Below are 22,699 nucleotides of genomic sequence, written 5' to 3' on the forward strand. Positions count from 1 at the left end.
GCCCCGACGCACTCTCGCCGCCGCCGCCGCCGTCGCCGGAGTCCGGTAAGTCACCGGCATCGCCCTCCCCCGTCCGATCCTAGATCTAGGGCTAGGATTAGAAACCCCGAAGGGTTAGGTTTTATTCATAAAACCGGCCGGTTCCGATCGGTTTAGTTTTAGTTTAGGTTTCTATTTTTAGGCCGGTTCGTTTAGTTTAAACCTAGGCCCGTTTAGACTAAGTTACGCCTAGTGCACAGTATAGGCCCATTAGGCCTTTTTCTTTTTAGTTTGAATTTTCTGTTTTAGCCGAATAGTTTCTGTTTTCAAAAATGTATATCTTTTATTATGCTTAATATTTTTAGATGATTCTTTTTTTGTTGGATTGCAAATTTTCTATAGTTTTTGTAGAATATATATTTAGCTATGTTAAAAATAATTAAAATGGCTTTATTTTAGTTTTAGTCAGAATAGTAAATCTGCTATAACTTTAGTTAGAAAAATTATTTTTGCATGATTCCTTTTGACCCAACTTTATTTTGTCATTGCCAAACCCTAGAAATTAACTTTGGTATTTTAGGATTAATAAATAATTAGTTTAAAGCAGAATCCTATTAATCCTAATTAATTAACTAGTTCCTGTTTTCCTATTAGATTAATTAGTAAATTAATTTATTTTTAACTTGTGATTAGTTATTCTAGGTTAGTTTCTGTCATCCTAATAGTTGAACTTTTATTTATAATTAATAAAAGTTTTTTAAATTATTTTCTTAATAGAAATTGGATTAGACCTAAAATGAGTTTTATAATAGCTTTTTAATTAATTTTTTTTGCTCCTAGTTGCTTAGTGAAACCTTTTCTGTTAAGTTAACTTAAAACCATGATTTGGTTATATTAAGGAATTTTTATTATATAAAAACTATTTTTTTTTTTTGCTATGGTTTGAAGTAGGGAAACTTTGAGTGATTTTTCTTTGAGTTTTCCTTTGGATTTGGTTTTGGTTGCTTTGTTGTGTTAGGTTACTTTTGTTATGTTGTGTTATGCGATCCTATTGTTTTGCTTATTGTGTTCATTGTTTGTCTCGGTAGAGTTTCCGGAGTGCGAAGCTTGCTACTACGACTCTTTAACTTACGAGGATCATCAGCAAGGCAAGTCTTGATCATGTTATTTCTATACCTATGTTTTTGTGCATTAGAATTGTCACCACTCCACCACGCATGCAGTAGTGAAATCTTGAAGTCATTAAACTTGAGTAGTATCACGTGGTAGGATGAACCAATCCCCTTGTTACCATGACCCCGGGACGAAGTAGTTTATTTTGCTATGCTCGTAGACGGGTTTTGGGTTGAGTGAAATTCATAAGCAAGATGTGAGAGTCAATGATGATGACAACCCCATGAACTACAATGATCAAGAAGGACTTCGGAAAATCACTACTGGGTGGAGGACGGTTGACGGGCACCCTGGAGCACCCAGTGGTGGCCGGGATGCATGGAGAAGCGCCATGACATCCTGCGAAAAGCTTCACCCAGCCACGAAGAGAAGGATGGATGCCCCATGACCGGAAGCTTACCTGTGCAGCCGCAAGCCATTATGGGCTCTGGCTGGGTTGACCCTAGTAGTGACGCTGGCTGGACGGTACTACGAGATGTAGAAGAACGGTAGGATTGGATGGGTACCGGCAGTAGCCAGAAGAACTCTTCGGAAGACCCTGTTTCATTCGTCCCGTCTTCAAACACCATGAAGTGCGAAGACTTTAAAAGGAGGGAATGATTCTTGCGGGGAAAGTGCGCAAACCTCTGCAGAGTTTAAAGATCTAATCGATTAGCCGTGTCCCCGGTTACGGACATTTGAGCCTCTGGAACTTGGAAGTATTCGGAATTCTCAACACTGAAACTAATGAATTAATTTGAGGGGTTTATGACTTAATAATTTGGGAACGAGATATTGGTTGGCGGAACCATCTCAATAACTACCAACAATTTGTAGTAATTTGCAAACAAGTCCACTGTAGTAGGATAAAATTGGCTTTACGCAAAATGATGAAACTTAGAGCTCCACAGCCAAAAATGCATATAGTGTAGTAACTTTATTATTGTTATTCTTCATGACTTGCCAGCTTATTCCAAAAGCTGACCTACATGGTTGCAACGTCTTATGTTGCAGAGGTATATTCCGATCAGGAGTGAGGCTACGCTCCGCGCTTGGCGATTGCCCTTTGGAGTCGGATGGACTCGCTTTACCTTCGACGCTTCCGCAGCATTAGTAGTTTATTTCTCATGAGTTGGCCTTGAGCCGAATTTATTCCCTTGTAATAAAGACTCTATATGAGAATCGTGTAATAAAATTCAGGTGTGATTGAACTTTGATTACTTTATCGATGTACTATGAGTACCAGCATGATCTTGGGATGGTACAGACACAGAGATTTGACCGATTTTGGGTCAGGTCGCTACATTCTCCAAGGTCCTTCATCGAAAAACACTTATTCAAGTAGGCCTTTATGCTATCCAAAAGTTCTATATCATTTCCCATCAATAGTATGTCATCCACATATAATATGAGAAATGCTACAGAGGTCCCACTCACTTTCTTGTAAACGCAGGCTTCTCCATAAGTCTGCACAAACCCAAACGCTTTGATCATTTCATCAAAGCGAATGTTCCAACTCCGAGATGCTTGCACCAGCCCATAGATGGAGCGCTGGAGCTTGCACACCTTGTTAGCATTCTTAGGATCGACAAAACCTTCCGGATGCATCATATACAATTCTTTCTTGAGGAAACCATTAAGGAATGCCATTTTGACTTCCATTTGCCATATCACATAAACATAGAATGCGGCAATTGCTAACAAGATTCGGGCGGACTTCAGCTTCGCTACAGGTGAGAAGGTCTCATCGTAGTCAACCCCTTGAACTTGTCGGTAACCCTTAGCGACAAGCCGAGCTTTATAGATGGTAACATTACCATCCGCATCCGTCTTCTTCTTAAAGATCCATTTATTTTCTATCGCTCGCAGATCATCGGGAAAGTCTGTCAAAGTCCATACTTTGTTTTCATACATGGATCCTATCTCGGATTGCATGGCTTCAAGTCATTTGTTGGAATCTGGGCCCGCCATCGCTTCTTCATAGTTCGAAGGTTCACCGTTGTCTAACAACATGATTTCCAGGACAGGGTTGCCATACCTTTCTGGTGTGGAACGTGTCCTTGTGGACCTACGAAGTTCAGTAGCAACTTGATCCGAAGTACCTTGATCATCATCATTAACTTCCTCTCTAGTTGGTGCAGGAACCACAGAAACATCTTCCTGAGCTACACTACTTTCCGGTTCAAGAGGCAGTACTTCATCAAGTTCTACTTTCCTCCCACTTACTTCTTTTGAGAGAAACTCTTTCTCCGGAAAGGACCCGTTCTTGGCAACAAAGATCTTGCCTTCGGATCTGAGGTAGAAGGTATACCCAATGGTTTCCTTAGGGTATCCTATGAAGACGCATTTTTCCGACTTGGGTTCGAGCTTTTCAGGTTGAAGTTTCTTTACATAAGCATCGCATACCCAAACTTTTAGAAACGACAACTTAGGTTTCTTCCCAAACCATAATTCATACAGTGTTGTCTCAACGGATTTAGACGGTGCCCTATTTAAAGTGAATGTAGCTGTCTCTAAAGCGTATCTCCAAAATGATAGCTGTAAATCGGTAAGAGACATCATAGATCGCACCATATTTAATAGAGTGTGATTATGACGTTCGGACACACCGTTATGCTGAGGTGTTCCAGGCGGCGTGAGTTGTGAAACAATTCCACATTTCCTTAAGTGTGTACCAAACTCGTGACTCAAATATTCTCCCCCACGATCTGATCGTAAGAACTTTATTTTTTTGTCACGTTGATTCTCTACCTCAATCTGAAATTCCTTGAACTTTTCAAAGGTCTCAGACTTGTGTTTCATTAAGTAGACATACCCATATCTACTTAAGTCATCAGTGAGGGTGAGAACATAACAATAGCCACCGCGAGCCTCAACGCTCATTGGACCGCACACATCAGTATGTATGATTTCAGTAAGTTGGTTGCTCGCTCCATTGTTCCGGAGAACGGAGTATTGGTCATTTTGCCCATGAGGTATGGTTCGCACGTGTCAAATGATTCGTAATCAAGAGACTCCAAAAGTCCATCTGCATGGAGATTCTTCATGCGTTTGACACCAATGTGACCAAGGCGGCAGTGCCACAAGTATGTGGGATTATCATTATCAACATTACATCTTTTGGTATTCACACTGTGAATATGTGTAACATCATGTTCGAGATTCATTAAGAATAAACCATTGACCAGCAGGGCATGACCATAAAACATATCTCTCATATAAATAGAACAACTATTATTCTTAGATTTAAATGAGTAGCCATCTCGCATTAAACGAGATCCAGATACAATGTTCATGCTCAAAGTTGGCACTAAATATAATAACTATTGAGGTTTAAAACTAAAATGGTAGGTAAATGTAGAGGCAGCATGCTGACGGCAATCACATCGACCTTGGAACCATTCCCGACGTGCATCATCACCTCGTCCTTCGCGAGTCTCTTCTTATTCCGCAGCTCCTGTTTTGAGTTACAAATATGAGCAACCGCACCGGTATCAAATACCTAGGAGCTACTACGAGTACTGGTAAGGTACACATCAATAACATGTATATCACATATACCTTTGGTGTTCTGGCCTTCTTGTCCGCTAAGTACTTGGGGCAGTTCCGCTTCCAGTGACCGTTTCCCTTGCAATAAAAGCACTCAGTCTCAGGTTTGGGTCCATGCTTTGGCTTCTTCCCGGCAACTGGCTTACCGGGTGCGGCAACTCCCTTGCCGTCCTTCTTGAAGTTCTTCTTACCCTTGCCTTTCTTGAAACTAGTGGTTTTATTGACCATCAACACTTGATGTTCCTTTTTGATCTCCACCTCCGCTGATTTCAGCATTGAATATACCTCAGGAATGGTTTTCACCATCCCCTGCATATTGAAATTCATCACAAAGCTCTTGTAGCTAGGTGGAAGCGACTAGAGGATTCTGTCGAGGACCGCGTCATCCGGGAGATTAACTCCCAGCTAAGACAAGCGGTTGTGCAACCCAGACATTTTGAGTATGTGCTCGCTGACAGAACCATTTTCCTCCATCTTACAAATGTAGAACTTGTCGGAGACTTCATATCTCTCGACCCGGGCATGAGCTTGGAAAACCATTTTTAGCTCTTGGAACATCTCATATGCTCTGTGCTGCTCAAAACGTTTTTGGAGCCCCGGTTCTAAGCTGTAAAGCATGTCGCACTGAACCAGGGAGTAATCATCACTACGCGACTACCAGGCATTCATAACGTCTTGAGTTGCTCGGAAAACGGGTGCTTCACCTAGCGGTGCATCTAGGACATATGCTTTCTTGGCAGCTATGAGGATGATCCTCAAGTTCCGGACCCAGTCCGCATAGTTGCTACCATCGTCTTTCAGCTTGGTTTTCTCTAGGAACGCGTTGAAGTTGAGGGCAACATTAGCGTGGGCCATTTGATCTACAAGACATATTGCAAAGTTTTTAGACTAAATTCATGATAATTAAGTTCATCTAATCAATTTATTTAATGAACTCCCACTCAGATAGACATCCCTCTAGTCATCTAAGTGATACATGATCCGAGTCAACTAGGCCGTGTCCGATCATCACGTGAGACGGACTAGTCATCATCGGTGAACATCTTCATGTTGATCGTATCTGCTATACGACTCATGTTCGACCTTTCGGTCTCTTGTGTTCCGAGGCCATGTCTATACATGCTAGGCTCGTCAAGTCAACCTAAGTGTTTTGCATGTGTAAATCTGGCTTACACCCGTTGTATGCGAACGTCAGAATCTATCACACCCGATCATCACGTGGTGTTTCGAAACAACAAACTTTCACAATGGTGCACAGTTAGGGGGAACACTTTCTTGAAATTTTATGAGGGATCGTCTTATTGATGCTACCGTCTTTCTAAGCAAATAAGATGCAAAAACATGATAAACATCACATGCAATCAAATAGTGACATGATATGTCCAATATCATTTTGCTCCTTTTGATCTCCATCTTCGGGGCACCATGATCATCATCATCACCAGCATGACACCATGATCTCCATCATCATGATCTCCATCATCGTGTCTTGTCTCACCAACTATTACTTCTACTACTATGGCTAACAGTTTAGCAATAAAGTAAAGTAATTACATGGCGTTATTCAATGACACGCGAGTCATACAATAAATTAAGACAACTCCTATGGCTCCTACCGGTTGTCATACTCATCGACATGCAAGTCATGATTCCTATTACAAGAACATGATCAATCTCATACATCACATATATCATTCATCACATCCTTTTGGCCATACCACATCACACGACATATGCTGCAAAAACAAGTTAGACGTCCTCTAATTGTTGTTGCAAGTTTTTACGTGGCTGCTATAGGTTTCTAGCAAGAACATTTCTTACCTACGCCAAAACCACAACGTGATATGCCAGTTTCTATTTACCCTTCATAAGGACCCTTTTTATCGAATTTGATCTGACTAAAGTGGGAGAGACAAACACCCTCTAGCCACCTTATGCAACTAGTGCATGTCAGTCGGTGGAACCTGTCTCACGTAAGCGTACGTGTAAGGTCAGTCCGGGCCGCTTCATCCCACGATGCCGCCGAATCAAGATAAGACTAGTAACAGCAAGTAAATTGACAAAATCGATGCCCACAACAACTTGTGTTCTACTCGTGCATAGAAACTACGCATAGACCTAGCTCATGATGCCACTGTTGGGGATCGTTGCAGAAATTAAAAAAAATTCTACGCATCACCAAGATTAATCTATGGAGAAACTAGCAACGAGAGAGAGGGGAGTTCATCTTCATACCCTTGAAGATCTCGAAACGGAAGCGTTGCAAGAACGCGGATGAAGGAGTCGTACTCGTAGCGATTCAGATTGCGGTGGATTCCGATATAAGCGCCGAACAACGGCACCTCCGTGTTCAACACACGTGCAGCCACGTGACATCTCCCGCGCCTTGATCCAGCAAGGAGGAGGGAGAGGTTGAGGAAGACAGCTCCAGCAGCAGCACGACGGCGTGGTGGTGGTGGAGCAGCAGTTCTCCGGCAGGGCTTCGCCAAGCTCAAACGGAGGAGGAGAGGTGTTGGAGAGGGGGAGGGCTGCGCCTTGGATGTGGTGCGGCTGCCCTCCCTCCTCACCTCTATTTATAGGGTGAAGGGGGAAGGGGCCAGCCCCTCTAGATGAGATCTAGAGGGGGGACGGCGGCCAAGGGGAGGGGGCTTGCCCCCCAAGCCAAGGGGGGCGCCCCCTTTAGGGTCCCCCCCAACCCTAGGCGCATGGGCCCTAGGGGGTGGCGCTCAGCCCACTTAGGGGCTGGTTCCCTTCCACATACAGCCCATAGGGCCCTCCGGGGCAGGTGGACCCTCCCGGTGGACCCCCGGAACCCCTTCGGTGGTCCCGGTACAATACCGGTAAACCCCCGAATACTTCCAGTGACCGTATAATGACTTCCCATACATAAATCTTCACCTCCAGACCATTCTGGAACTACTCGTGACGTCTGGGATCTCATCCGGGACTCCGAACAACATTCGGTAATCACATACAAATCTTCCCTATAACCGTAGCGTCATCGAACCTTAAGTGTGTAGACCCTACGGGTTCAGGAATCATGCAGACATGACCGAGACAGCTCTATGGCCAATAACCAACAGGGGGATCTGGATACCCATGTTGGCTCCCACATGTTCCATGATGATCTCATCGGATGAACCACGATGTTGAGGATTTAAGCAATCCCGTATGCAATTCCCTTTGTCAATCGGTACATGATACGTCTCCAATGTATCTATAATTTTTGATTGTTCCATGCTATTATATTACCTGTTTTGGATGTCTATAGGCTTTACTTTACACTTTTATATCATTTCTGGGACTAACCTACTAACCGGAGGCCCAACTCGAATTGCTTTTTTTGCCTATTTTAGTGTTTCGAAGAAAAGGAATATCAAACACAGTCCAAACGGAATGAAACCTTCAGGAGCGATCTTTTTGGAACAAACGTGATCCAGAGGACTTGGAGTGGAAGTCAAGAAACAAGCGAGGCGGCCACGAGGGTGCCCGGCGCGCCCCCTACAGGTGGGCGCGCCCCCATCCTCATGGGCCCCTCGATCATCTACTAACGTACTCCTTCCTCCTATATATACCCATGTACCCCGAAAACATCAGGGGAGCCAACGAAAAACTACTTCCACCACCGTAACCTTATGTATCCGCGAGATCCCATCTTGGAGCCGTCGTCGGTGCTCCGCCGGAGGGGGAATCCACCACAGAGGGCCTCTACATCAACTCCAAGGCCTCTCCGATGAGTTGTGACTAGTTTACCACAGACCTTCGGGTCCATAGTTATTAGCTAGATGGCTTCTTCTCTCCCTTTGAATCTCAATACAAAGTTCTCCTTCCTCTTCTTGGAGATCTATTCGATGTAACTCTTTTTGCGGTGTGTTTGTCGAGATCCGATGAATTGTGGGTTTATGATCAAGTTTATCTATGAGAAATATTTGAATCTCCTCTGAATTCTTTTATGTGTGACTAAGTTATCTTTGCAAGTCTCTTCGAATTATCGGTTTGGTTTGGCCTACTAGATTGATCTTTCTTGCAATGGGAGAAGTGCTTAGCTTTGGGTTCAATCTTGCGGTGTCCTTTCCCAGTGACAGCAGGGGCAGCAACGCACGTATTGTATTGTTGCCATCGAGGATAAAAAGATGGGGTTTATATCATATTGCATGAGTTTATCCCTCTACATCATGTCATCTTTCTTAAAGTGTTACTCTGTTCTTCATGAACTTAATACTCTAGATGCATGTTGGATAGCGGTCGATGTGTGGAGTAATAGTAGTAGATGCAGGCAGGAGTCGGTCTACTTATCACGGACGTGATGCCTATATACATGATCATGCCTAGATAATCTCATAATTATTCGCTTTTCTATCAATTGCTTGACAGTAATTTGTTCACACAACGTAATAATTATGCTATCTTGAGAGAAGCCACTAGTGAAACCTATGGCCCCCGGGTCTATCTCTTATCATATAAGCTTTCAATCTACTTTTATTTGCATCTTTACTTTTCCAATCTATATCATAAAATACCAAAAATATATTTATCTTATCATATTATCTCTATTAGATCTCACTTTCGCAAGTGGCCGTGAAGGGATTGACAACCCCTTTATTGCGTTGGTTGCGAGTTCTTGTTTTGTTTGTGTAGGTGCGTGGGACTTGTGAGTAGCCTCCTACTGGATTGATACCTTGGTTCTCAAAAACTGAGGGAAATACTTACGCTACTGGGCTGCATCATCCTTTCCTCTTCAAAGAAAACCAACGCAAGCTCAAGACGTACCAGTACGTTACTTACCCGAGATTCGATCATCGGTATCCCAATACCTTATTCAATCTCGTTACCGGCAAGTCACTTTACTCGTTCCGTAATGCATGATCCCGTGACCAACTACTTAGTCACATTGAGCTCATTATGATGATGCATTACCGAGTGGGCCCAGAGATACCTCTCCGTCATACGGAGTGACAAATCCCAGTCTTGATTCGTGCCAACCCAACAAACACTTTCGGAGATACCTGTAGTGCATCTTTGTAGACACCCAGTTACGTTGTGACGTTTGGTACACCCAAAGCATTTCTACGGTATACGGGAGTTGCACAATCTCATGGTCTAAGGAAATGATACTTGACATTAGAAAAGCCTTAGCAAACGAACTACACGATCTTGTGCTATGCTTAGGATTGGGTCTTGTCCATCACATCATTCTCCTAATGATGTGATCCCATTATCAATGACATCCAATGTCCATACTCAGGAAACCATGACCATCTGTTAATCAACAAGCTAGTCAACTAGAGGCTCACTAAGGACTTGTTGTGGTCTATGTATTCACACATGTATTACGGTTTCCGGTCAATACAATTATAGCATGAACAATAGACAATTATCATGAATAAGGAAATATAATAATAACCATTTTATTATTGCCTCTAGGGCATATTGCCAACACGCTCGAAGTCAGAGGTAGGAGATGGAGCGGCTTCGTCTTGCACGGAGCTTCAGTGAAGATGTCAAGTCATGCCTGACCGACAGGTGCTACGCTTTGTCATGCCTGGTCGGCAGGTGCTACACACGACAGATCTTCTAGAGACTTCAAGCTGTGTCGGCTAGTGGTACCTGGTGGCCTGGTGCTGAGGTGTACTGGCGGCGACCGCGATTTGCTCAGCAGTTTGCGCACACGGAGGTGATGACGTTGGGCGCCGTGGTGGCGTCGACGACAGCTAAACCGAGCAAAGATGATGCGTCAATACAGCTCTGAAGATGGAGCGGTGACAGTTGGCGGCCGCGGCCTCTGAGAGCGCCCCGGACCGGTGTGTGCCTCATACCCGGCAAGTGGCTTGGTTGGGACCTCAGGTCTTAGATGTTAGGCTTGGCTCCCTTCATTAACTAGGTAGGAGTAGCAACAGATGTTGCCTAGACGGTGGCTTCAGAGTTACTGCTGTATTTCTTTCTAAGGTATTTTATGAATAATTAATAAAGTGACCACATGCAACGCCCAGATGCAGAGGCCGGGGGTCTTCCTCCTTTTCTAAAAAAAATAAGAGTATTGTAGTTTCATTTCTTTGTATCAGACTATTCAGTATTGGCTGTGTGCAACTTAGTTATGCAGAGGCCGTGTGTCACTCATAATGATTTATATCCGCTTGATGCTACATTTAAGATAATAAAAGCGCACTTTATCGAAAAAGCTACCCATCGTCAAGGTCGCCAAATCATGTTAAAGCAGAAGAAACCTCTGAGGGGCCCATATTGCTCAAAACAGAAGTGCTCTGTTTCCTCATCGCAGAGGATGATGCCACCAGCCCCTGGTTAAGTAGTGCTGGAATGCTAGTTTCTTGAATGGCACTTTCAGCTGGCTCTGACGCTATAGTGTAGTCTGCAAGCTCACTTTGTGCTGCATCAACAGATTTGAGCAGCAAAACCTTTGGCCTGTTCGGATGCTTCCTAGCAGCCTTCTCCCATGTTCCTCTTGTTGTTGGAGTGACTCTAGGGTCAAGAGTGACCTCCTTGAGATGTTTGAGATATTCTATTTTGAGGTCAGAAAGGCCATGCAGATCTTTACAGAGCAGCTGGAGTGTGACAAGGAATGGCAGAGCCCCTTCTTCTATTGTGGGGAAAGTTGGACATTGCAGCTCCAAAGAAAGGCGTAGAAGCCTGCAGAACGCCTGGTCTCTTACGACGAATTTCTCAAGGTCATGAGCAACCAGTTTCAAGTACTGCAGGTAGCTCAAATTACTCAAAGCTTCAAGAACACCCGCTGTCAATCTAGTAGACGAAAGGCATAGCTCCCTGAGGCCCCGAAGTGACACAACAAACTGAGGCAGTGCAACCAAGTCGCCATGCAATTTCAGTGAACTGAGGTAGCAGGGTCCTTTTAAGGAATTCAGGAGCCCTTCACAGCATTTGCCGAAATGAAGCGATAAAGAGCGAGAACCAACATTTGCCTGCTTTTCATCCTCAATGAACTGCTGAATGGCCTCCTTAAGATCAGTTTGGTCAGCGCAGCCTGCAGGCGACTCACACAAAATCTTCACCTTACTCAGTTTATTCATATAACCCATAAGATGCAGGAACCCTCCACTTCTGTCGGTAACAAATCCTGCTAGCGTTTCTAAGTTACTTTTTCCTTTGGAGAGAAACTCATGTACTTCACTTTTTGGCTTGACTATATCTGTAAGCTTAAACTTCCCAAATAAGTGAATTAAAGACGGCAACTGGAAGACTTCTACATGCAGTATCTGTACCTTTGTTCTCCTTACATCAAGTGATACCAAATGTTTCAGTTTAACAATATCTCTTGGAATTGTGGTAACACCACCCCCAAGGCTCAGATATTTTAGAAGCAGCAGGTTGCATATGTCTTTGACATGATCATCCTTCAACTCCTCACATTTTTCAAGATCCAATACTCGCAGAAGATGGTACTTGCTGAGGTCCAATACAGTTTGACTTGCCTTCCCGAAGATTGCTAGAGACCGGACAAGTGATAAATCAACATTGTTGAAACTGTCAGCATCTGTAGCAGAGCTATCATGGAGAGAAAGCCGACGAACGTATTTGGGCTCTATCTTGTCATTGCAAAACAAAGTAACGAAGTTCTGAGAGATGGACATGTGCAAAATGAACTCGCGCATCATGCCATATGTCTGACAAGTCTTCACATTATCATTGTTGCTCAAGTTGATTGGCTCAATGATGTTTCGGTCCATGAGGGCATTGAAAGCAGCTATGGGATCAGGGGAGCTCGGCGAAGGTTGCGGTTCTACAAATCCCTCGGCAAGCCATCGTCTCAAAAGACTTTTCTTCCGATGGGACGATTACTTGGGAACATACCAAAATATAGCAAGCAGGCTTTGAGAGCATGGCTAAGCAGAGTGGTGTAGTTATGAATCAGCACACGTCGCATTTTTTCGAAGCTCTTGTCATTCTCCAGGTGATAACCTATCTGGGTGCAGACGTCTTCACAGCTAGGTCCTGTTGGCCAACCCTTTGCTTGCAAGAATTCACCTATTGTCACCAGCGCAAGTGGTTGGCCATCACATTTCTTCAAAACTTCTGCTGGATCAGGCTGCTTGTAACATGAATATTTGTCCGGACAAGCTTTCTTGGTGAACAATTGTTTCGAGCACATTTTATCAAGTCTGCTCATTTTGTGAACATAACCATTACTAGAACTGCAGGCATTAGCTACTGACTGAATAGTCATCGTCACCAGTATTCTACTGCTAATATCCTTATCTGCTGGCAAGGCAGATTTGATGGTTTTCCACTGATCTTCTGTTCGAATGTCATCGATCACAATGAAATATCTGAAAGACAGATCATGAAGAAATATAAGTACACACAGATCATTTTTTGAAGCAAAAATACGACCTTCCATTTATAACACACCCATTAGTAGAACTTGTCTCCATTTACAGATTTTTGGGGTTTAAACCAACAATTTGTGAATGTTTTTGTCATTTGTACTATCACAAATTGGGCTGCTCATCATTAAGATTTGGATCACGTTTCGTTTAGTTTTCATTCAAGCTGACTAGCAAGAAAATACCATACTGGTGCATCCGTGGCAGATAAAACAGAGATGTTTCTTGAAATTATAGGTGCAAAGGCGAAATGAATCAGGCAAAGCCCAAAGTCGATTACCTCTTCTTCACCAGCTGTTGTTTGAGTTCTGCACAGAGTTGTCCGACATCGGAGGTCTCCAGTACATTTTTCCCCTGGCAAGGAGAAGGAGGGGCGCCGGAGCTAAGTTTCCGGAGCATCTCCGCTAGCACCTCCCATGGGCTCTTCAGCGCCGCATAAACCCACGCGTGCCTCTCAAATCTCTCGCTGCGGGTTTCTCGGTTGTACACTTCCGCGGCGAGGGCGGTCTTCCCCAAGCCGCAAAACCCGACGACGGCGATCGCCTTCAGATGGCTAGGCCGCCCCTCAGCCAGCTGCTCCAGCAGCTCCGCGAGGGGCTCGTCGACGCCGACCAGATCCGCGTCAAGGATGCGCGGATCGGACGGGCAAGAGGGCGATTCATCCACCGGCTGGGTAGCAGAAGAGGGCCGGCCGCCGTCGCCGGCGGGGAAGCCGGCCGCGTACCTCCGCTTCCGCTCGTGCGCTTCCTTCGCCATGTGCCTGAGCCGCTGCATCTCCCGAGCGAGCTGCGCGCCGGTCTTGAGCGCCTTGGGGGGCCGAAGCCGAACGCTCCGGCGGAGGAAGGACGCCTGCCGCTCCCAGGTGGCGCGATACATGAGGCCGTCGATGCAGTCCTCTATGCCGTGGGCCAGCTCGCGCAGGTCCTGGATGGACAAGCGCGCGGTGGAGGAGGCCGCTGAGAGCTCGTCGTCGTCGTCGATGGCGCCGACGATCATGCGGAGCTCCTTCACGAGGAACCTGACGTCGCTCTTGACGCCCTTGTGCAGCTTGTACTTGTCGTCGATGAGAGAGAAGAGCCTCGGCAGGATGACCTTGATGAATCCGCCCAGAAGAGCCGCCTCCATCGCCGTCTCCGAGCTATGCTCGCTCCACTCAGCGGAGCTCCCTGGCCGAGAAGGTGGGGAGGGAAGGAAGAGCAGCCGAACAGAGTAGGGAGATTATCCTGCAAATTTAATGGAGATTGGAGAAAGAAAAGGGGAGCGAGGAAAAAGAGAGGACTAGACTTAGGGAGGGGAGATTGGATCATTTGCCCCATTTTACTTAGGCATTAGATGATTTGCCCCATTTTACATAGGATTAGATCATTTGCCCCACTTTTCATTTTTCTTTTAATGATTTGCCCTTTTCAATTACTGTAATCATTTTCGATTTTGTATCCCTTTTTTCTCCATGCGAAAAGACACAATTACCCCTATGGCTAATTTACAATTCTTCTCTGCTTTTGGACTGATATTGCATCGACGAGCTCACTATTCTTCTTTCCCCTGTTCTTCTTTCCCCGGTACACATACCAGAGGAGGCCGACGATGGCACCTTGGCCCTGATCTTGGCAGCAGCGGCCTAGCGCGGCAGCTCCCGCTGCAGATCGTCGGCCGGCGCCGGCTGCTCCCGCTGCAGCTCGGCGGACCGGCGTGTCCCGGGGCTCCCACTGCGGCTCCTCGGCCCAGGGCGGCGGCTCCCGCTGCAGCTCGGCGGACCGGCGGTTCCCGGGGCTCCCGCCGCAGCTCGACGGACCAGCGGGTTCCATGGCTCCCGCTGCAGCTCCTCGGCCCGGGGCGGAGACTCCCGCTGCAGCTCGGCGAACCGGCGGGTTCCGGGCTCCAGCTGCAGCTCGGCAGATGGCGCGCTCGTTGCTGGTAAAAATTACCTTCTTCCAATGATTCATGGATTTACAGTTTTGTTGTGTGTCAGCTCGTTGCGTTGCCGGTAATAGCTATGGCTGGACGACAGTGTTGATAGTACTAATTACCCTATCAGCTGGTACTGCTTCAATCACGGAGCTGGGTACATTATATAAAATGCTTTGTTCAGTTATCTCCTCCAGATGCTTCAGACTTTAATTGTATCACACTGAAAATATATATGCTTCATCTCTTGCTGGATCTCCTTTAGTCACTGGTCAGAGATCTATATATATGGTGTGCATCCTGGCATATGCATTTCGTTGGAAATTGACAGCATATAACATCTTCATAGATTAAAAAAAAAAGACTGACAACATATGTTCACTTAGCACATGGAATTGAGAGAATATATCACACCGAAATCACGAACTGATGCCACAAAAAGGTTGCTTGGTTCAAGTGACATGATAAATTAATCCGAGTTTACATCAAGCAAAAATATATATTTTTCTGAGCCAATATCTTTGAAATTGACAAATTTCAACACCTCTACGAATTTAAAATAGAATTGAATGCACTAAAATTAGAGCTTCTTCCTCTTTGGGGTCAGTTTTTTCTTGCATGCCGTAGAGCGTGAAGGGAAGTGAGAAGTAGGTGATGCTGTAGAATTAACAGTACTTGTCCCAGATGGCCGTGATGCATCGTCTCCAGCTATGGCCATAGCAAGCCTCCTGCATGTTTACACACCAATGTTATAAAAGTAGGATTTTTCTTTTGCATGAATCAAATGTGCATATGACAAATTTAGTAGGAACCTCCTTGTGATAGGCCCAGGGCTGTTATGAAGGCTGGGAGGCAGTGTGATTGTTGTTGTGCGTGTAGGTGTCGCAACAACAACTGGAGCGAGCTCGTGAGCAGACACATCACTAGAAAATTCAATCACACCGGATGTTAGAAATGGTTTAATAGTACTAATTTGATACTAATATAAAGGAGATACTAGTGTATGGCTTACCTCTCTTTAGCTTCATTTTTTTGCAAGTTGCTTTCCTGTGCCCCAATATCCCACATTCTTTGCACCTATTTTTCTGCCAAATCTCTTCTTTTCTTTTTCCTTTTCCTTTTCCTTCCCTTTGTCACCTCCTTCTTGGTCATTTGTTTTGACATTATCATCTTTTTTCTTCCGTTTGTTGCCACCACCGTCTTCAAGGCAACTTTTGATTCTCGGCTTCCTCCGTCTCCCAACGGAGCTCTTTAAATCCGGTGGCACCATCTCAAAATCTAGATTAACATGAGGCCATTGAGACTTGTCCGTGATTGGTTCAATCTTTCCAGCATAGGCAGCCCGGAACCTACTCACAGAGTAGTATTCATGTACATATGGTTGAAAGTTTACATCTGTCGTCTCTATAAGGAATGCAAGTGCATGCTCACATGGCTTTCCAGTGTGTTGCCATTCTAGGCAAGTGCACTCACGGCTGCCTATCTTCACAACATGCCTAAGATTATTCTTGCTAGTGTCCTTGACCTCACAACTTTCTCGGGTTGATCTTCCAACAACCAAATGGTCAAGTTGCCTAGTTCTATTATTTATTTGTTGAATGATGGCAGGCAATATCTCTCCCTGGAGCATTTTCCCAATCCTTCTCCTTCTATAAACAAGTATCATAATTTTCTCTCTTATTGCATCGGCTAGCTCATTCATGGGCAGCTCCTTTGTTCCTTTGATCCAGCTATTGAAGCACTCAGCTAGATTATTGTGAATGTAATCACATTTTATTTCTGTGTTGAAGTCACATCTCATCCACTTTAAGTTATGATAGGTACACAAGTAGGTACTCACTGCAGGTTCAGCTTCAAATATCTTGCCCATATGATAATTAAATGTTTCCAGACGATAAGCCTTGGCTGCTGGCCACATGCGACCAAAAACATCTTCGTGAAACTTCTTTTTGAAGTTTGCCATTAGATGCCTAAAGCATTCCCTTTGCTCAGCTTGAGGGAACACAATTTTAACTGCATTCTCTAACCCTTTGCATGCATTGGTACAAATAGCTAGAGTTTGAAGATGTCCTATTGCCCTATGAAGTTGTTGCATAAACCAAATCCAGTTACCCTCGGTCTCCGTACCAAAGAAACCAAATGCTAAAGGAAACATCCAATTTTGTCCATCTAGTGCTGTACATGCTGCTAATTGACCATTCCACTTTCTAGTCAAAAATGTGGAGTCTATGCTGACATATGGTCTACAACCAGCCAAGAAGCCATCAATGCATGGCTTAAGTGCCATAAAAAATCTGCGGAAATGCACTTCACCTCCTTCCCTCTTGACATCAACCTCGACAATGCTACCGGGAGATCTTTTATCAATCTCAGCTTTGAAATTCAACAATGACTGAAAGCTTTTTCCCCATGTCCCATATAAACTATTCTTGGCCCTTTCTTTTCCCTTGTCAACAGTATGATACCCAATAGTACATTTGTACTCGGCCTGTAGCTTTTTTCGGAGCTCGCTGGCACCAATGTTTGGTTCAGTTTGAAGATACCCCATGACCTTTTCTGCCACCCATGCTTGGTCTGCCATGCTTGTAATCACTGCAGCGGTTGATGAACACTTATGAGGCTTTACTATCTTGTTTACCTGCAGAAAACACAATACCAACCATTAGTTGCAATGGAGGCTTTCATAGCTTCTTCAGATACAATTTTTCGATGCTCAGGTTCGTCATTGATGCCAAGCACCGAGCACATGTTCTCTTCTGTTATAGGAACATCAATTTCTTCATCATTCATTGGTGCTATCTCAATCTGGGACCAATCAACGCTTCCTTCCATAGTTGATACATATGTATCATTGGTAGCCACCGGCCGAGACCTACTTGGAAAACAAAAGATTTTTAGTTATGGAGGGAACATAAGGGCATCATCTAACTAGTTAGCAACTATTAAAAGTATGCTACATGTATGCAACTGCAGGAAGGTAACGATAAGGAGGTCTATCAAAGCCTGCAATCGGTAAAAAAGGTCGTTGACATCCTGACTGTGATTTTGTTATGTTAGGAAACAAGTAACAGATTGTTTAATATTCATTTTCCAGTAAAACTAAGTGTATGCCCATGTCATTGGATTCATGATCCTCCTAGAAGTATTCGTCCACATGGTTTAAAGATTTGGATAATTTTAGAACTTTATAATCCTGAATCCTGATAATTATGTGTCCATCATATTGTTGCAGTTGCAGGGTTACTACAAGTGTAGCAGCGTTAGGGGCTGCCTAGCGAGGAGGCATGCCAAGAGGTTCAAACCCTTGATCCGTGTGGCACTGTGTGTGTTTGGGGTGGGGTGGGCTGGGAGGGAGGGGAGGTAATATACTGACCAATCTGGAGCAGATCGTGGTGATCCATGGACGCAACAGTCGCCTCCCTGTCCGGCAGTCTGTGGGATCGTCTCAGCGGCCATCTGTGTGAAGCCTCGCTGTGCAGGGGTCGTCGGAGTTGATGGCTTGGGGGCCGACGGTGGATCCGCCTCTCCACTAGCCATGAACACCACGACACAAGCAACAGAATCAATCTATGATATGAAAGAAAGTAGATATGATTTGTTCCCTGTTAATTAGTTGGTTCCGTTGGGTAAAGCCATGTAAAGAAAGTAGATATGATTTGTTCCCTGTTAATTAGTTGCTTCGGTTGGATACAGCCTTGTAAAGAAAAAAGATTTGTACAGTGTCAAATTGTAAATTAGCCATAGGGGCAATTGTGTCTTTTCGCATGGAGAAAAAAGGGATACAAAATCGAAAATGATTACAGTAATTGAAAAAGGCAAATCATCAAAAGAAAAATGAAAAGTGGGGCAAATGATCTAATCCTATGTAAAATGGGACAAATCATCTAATGCCCAAGTAAAGTGGGGCAAATGATCCAATCTCCCACTTAGGAGGTGGCCCCCGCCGGTTTCGTTCTCGACAGCCCAAAAAATATCTCAGTAGACTCGCTCCGTCACCGCGGCGGAGTTTCTCCGTCGTATTCTACCGGTGCCCTCCTGTGCCCAAAAAATCCTCTTGGTCTGGCCGCCGCGCCTCATTTCCACCCATCTAGAGCAGCAGCAGCCCTCGCCGGTCCTCGCCGTCGACGAGGTCCGCGCCGGCCGTCGTCCCTACCCCGGGGTCCCCGGCTACATCGATTTGGGGATTTCTGATTTGGTGTGGGGAAGAGGGGAGTCCGGCGGGGAAAAGGTGCAGGGCGGAGAGAAGACAATTCCTTACCGGAGGGTCCTTCAATTCATGCTAAACTTTAGAGCAGATTGAGATGACTTCTTCTCCGTTCTTCTCCATGCTTGGATTTTTCAGATAGATAGAGATGAGTTCTTCTCTGTTCGCCGCGAGCGCCATGGAGGCTCCGATGAGCTCTTCCCTGGGTGCCATGGGCCCCCTTCTCAGGAAGCTGCATGCGCTGCTGGCCCCCGACTACCGGCTGCCCAAGCCACTGAAGCACGGAATCGAGCTCCTCAAGGAAGATCTCGAAGAATTAAGCGCCGACCTGTTGGAGCAGTCAATGGCGGATACCCCCAACCACAAGGCAGTATACTGGATGGATGAGGTGCGTGAACTTTCCTATGAAGCAGAGGACTGCATCGACGACATGATGCTGAGGCACACCGGCGACGGCGCCAAGACCAGACCCGTCCGCAGCCACAGGGTCAGTCGTGTCAAGGTGTCTCGGCTTTTCAAGTCGATCAAGCCGCGCACAAGGGTTTCCAAGATCGCAGAGCTCAGGACCCTGGTGCTGGAGGCAAGTGAACGGCGTGAGAGGTATCATCTTGATGACTGTGCCTCGAGTTCTAGCCGTGTGTTCACTGGGCACAATCGGGTTCCAGGCCTATATGGACAGCTGACGGGTTTCCTTGTTGGTGTCGATGACCTGAAGATTAAGCTTACCAAGTGGCTTACTGAGGATGCTGATCAGCAACTGAAAGTGATGTGTATAGATGGACCTGCAGGGGTTGGCAAGACCACGCTGGCGAAACAGCTGTACCGTGAGCTTGGAGAGCAGTTTGACTGCTGGGCTTTTGTGCGGGCATCGCGGATGTCAGACACAAAGAGACTACTCGGGGACATCCTCTCTCAAGTTCAGCGTTGTCGACTGCCCTCTTATTCCTGCGAGGTGCAAAATCTCATTGACAATCTCATGAAATATCTCCAAGATAAGAGGTACCTTATTTACCTTCTTTTGTCCCGTGGAGGTGTGTGCAATCAATTGTTTTAGCTATCCTAAGACTCAGATATAAAATCCAGTGCTCATGATTGTGCACAGTGGAGTTTTGTGAATGTGCACAGTCGATGGACCAAATGTATGGTATAACTCTTTGAACGTTTGGAGAAACTAAAAAAATAATTGTTTAATTGTATTTCTTGCTTCTACTTAGTGATAGAAATAAAAATGCTAATCAACCATTGTGTACATTAGTATATTTCAGAAAATATATAGTTATATATACATTTATTTTGCAGATACTTTATAGTCATTGATGATCTGTGGGAAACAACAACATGGGATATTGTTAAAAGCGCTTTTCCGGATGGTAAAAATTACAGTAGAATAATAACAACAGCAGAAACTGACAGTGTAGCTCTGGAATGTTGTGGTTATCAGTCTGATAATATTTTGAAAATGAAACCCCTTGGCAGCCATGCCTCTGCAGAATTGTTCTTCAGTATTGTTTTTGGCTCTGAACATCGGTGTCCTGATCAATTGAAGGAAGTTTCAGATAGAATCATTAGAAAGTGTGGTGGTTTGCCACTAGCAACCATCTGTATTGCTGGTCTCTTAGCAAGTCAGATGGATAACTCTGAGCTATGGCATCATCTGCAGAAATGTTTATGCTCCAAATTAAGTACAAGTCCTACTTTGGAAGAGATGCTGAAAGAAGTACTAAACCTTAGCTACAGTAGTCTTCCTTATTATTTGAAGACATGCTTGCTGTATCTTACTATGTATCCGGAGGGGTACACGATGTGGAAGGTTGATTTGTTGAAGCAATGGATATCTGAAGGTTTCATTACTGCAAAGGAAGAAAAAGAGGTAGAGGAAATGGCAGATAGCTATTTTTATGAGCTTGTCAACAGGGGAATGATCCAACCTGAGCAAATTAACCATAATGATGAGGTGTATTCCTGTACAATGCACCACACTGTACGTGATCTTATTATGTACAAGTCCAAAGAAGAGGATTTTATCACTTCCATAGATTATTCAAAAGCCATCACAGGAAATTCTAATATGGTCCGTCGACTTTCTCTCCACTTTAGCAGTGCCAAATATGCGACCAAGCCATCAGGTGTAATACTGTCGCAATCGCGATCACTTTTCTTTTTTGGACTTCTCAGATGTTTGCCTTCTGATGTGGAGTTTAAGTTGCTGCGAGTTCTGACCCTTGAGTTTTGGGGTAACCAATATGGGCATACAAGTCTCAACCTCACAAGAATTTGCAGTTTGGTTCACCTCAGATATTTGAAGATTTCATGCGATATGATTGTAGAACTACCAGCCCAGATGCAAGGACTACGATACATGGAAACACTGGAAATAAATGCAAGAATATCTTCTGTTCCATTGGATATCATTGATCTCCCGGGCTTATTGCATCTATCTCTTCGAGATGAGAGAAATCTACCTGATGGGATTGGCCGCATCAGATCTCTGCGTACACTACAGTATTTTGACCTTGGCAATAACTCTGAAGACAATGTACTGAGCCTTTGTGGCTTGATGAACCTGCAATATCTTCATCTCACCTATTCCACAGTGCAGTCTGATGAGCATCTGAAGAGAAACATGGTAGCTTTGGCCTCTTCTGTTATCAAGCTTGTTAACCTCAAATCTGTCATTCTGGCTCCTGGAGCTTTAAGCACAGCCATTTACCATGATGTCTTGAGCAGCGTTTCCTCTCCTCCCGTCTTTCTTCAGGGTCTTCAGAGACTTGATTTGTTGCCCCCAATTTGCATGTTTTCCAGGGTTCCCAAGGATATTGGAGCAGTTCGCAAACTTTGCTATTTGAGTCTTGTGGTCCGTGAACTACGAAGGAATGATATTGACAGCATCACAGGATTGCCTGCCCTCACTGTTCTTTCATTGTATGTCCGGCAACCCCCTGCAGAAAGCATCATCTTCAACAATGGGGTGTTCCCTGCTCTCAAGTATTTCAAATACATGTGCGGTGTACTGTGCCTGGTCTTCCAGGAAGGAGCATTGCCCAATGTTCATAGGCTCAAGCTAGGTTTCAATGCCCGCAAAGGACAGCAGTATGATGTTTTGCTTGCCGGCATTCAGCACTTGATAAACCTGAAGAAGATTGATGGAATAATTGGGGCAGCCAAGGGTGCTGAGGAACCCGACAGAGGTGCTGCAGAGTCTGCGTTCAAGGACACCATTCACAAGCATTCAAGGTTTCCTAGTTACGTCAACGTAAAAAGGGTAGATTGGGTTGAGGAAGAGAACGAGCCAAGGACCGAAGTTAACAGCTCATCAAGTAAATGTCATGAAATTCTACAAGAACAGCGTGGGGTAAATGAGACCGAGGAAGATACAAAGCAGTTTGCTGATAGCGGGTAGGCTATTTACCAACACCCCCCACCCCCGCGCTAAAAGCAAATATTATGTTCTTTACGACATTTTCCCACAAGTAAAATGTGCACACCGTATTTCGCCAGCAAAACCTTTATGTACTACTCACATTTACTTCCTGATGCTTACATGTCTGAT

The 22,699-nt window shown here is 44.8% G+C and overlaps 1 protein-coding gene and 1 pseudogene across 5 annotated transcripts in view; one reads left to right on the plus strand and one right to left on the minus strand.

The window, feature by feature from the left end:
- Positions 1–10,790: 10,790 nt before the first annotated feature.
- Positions 10,791–14,324, minus strand: LOC123091260 (disease resistance protein RGA4-like; annotated as a pseudogene).
- Positions 14,325–18,900: 4,576 nt separating this feature from the next.
- The window catches only part of LOC123091262 (disease resistance protein RGA5), a 38,630-nt gene continuing 34,831 nt past the window's right edge, over positions 18,901–22,699 (plus strand). For 2 of the 5 annotated variants that reach the window (XM_044512720.1, XM_044512721.1), the window contains exons 1-2: positions 18,902–20,148; positions 20,449–22,545. In XM_044512720.1, the coding sequence (XP_044368655.1) occupies positions 19,298–20,148; positions 20,449–22,545 (2,948 nt within the window). In that variant the 5' untranslated portion in view covers positions 18,902–19,297. Of the gene's footprint in view, positions 20,149–20,448; positions 22,546–22,699 lie in introns of all 5 variants that reach the window. The other 3 variants (XM_044512722.1, XM_044512719.1, XM_044512718.1) reach the window with 3 other exon arrangements.

Source organism: Triticum aestivum, chromosome 4B (genome assembly GCF_018294505.1).
Source record: "Triticum aestivum cultivar Chinese Spring chromosome 4B, IWGSC CS RefSeq v2.1, whole genome shotgun sequence".
In the NCBI taxonomy this organism is placed as follows: Eukaryota; Viridiplantae; Streptophyta; class Magnoliopsida; order Poales; family Poaceae; genus Triticum; species Triticum aestivum.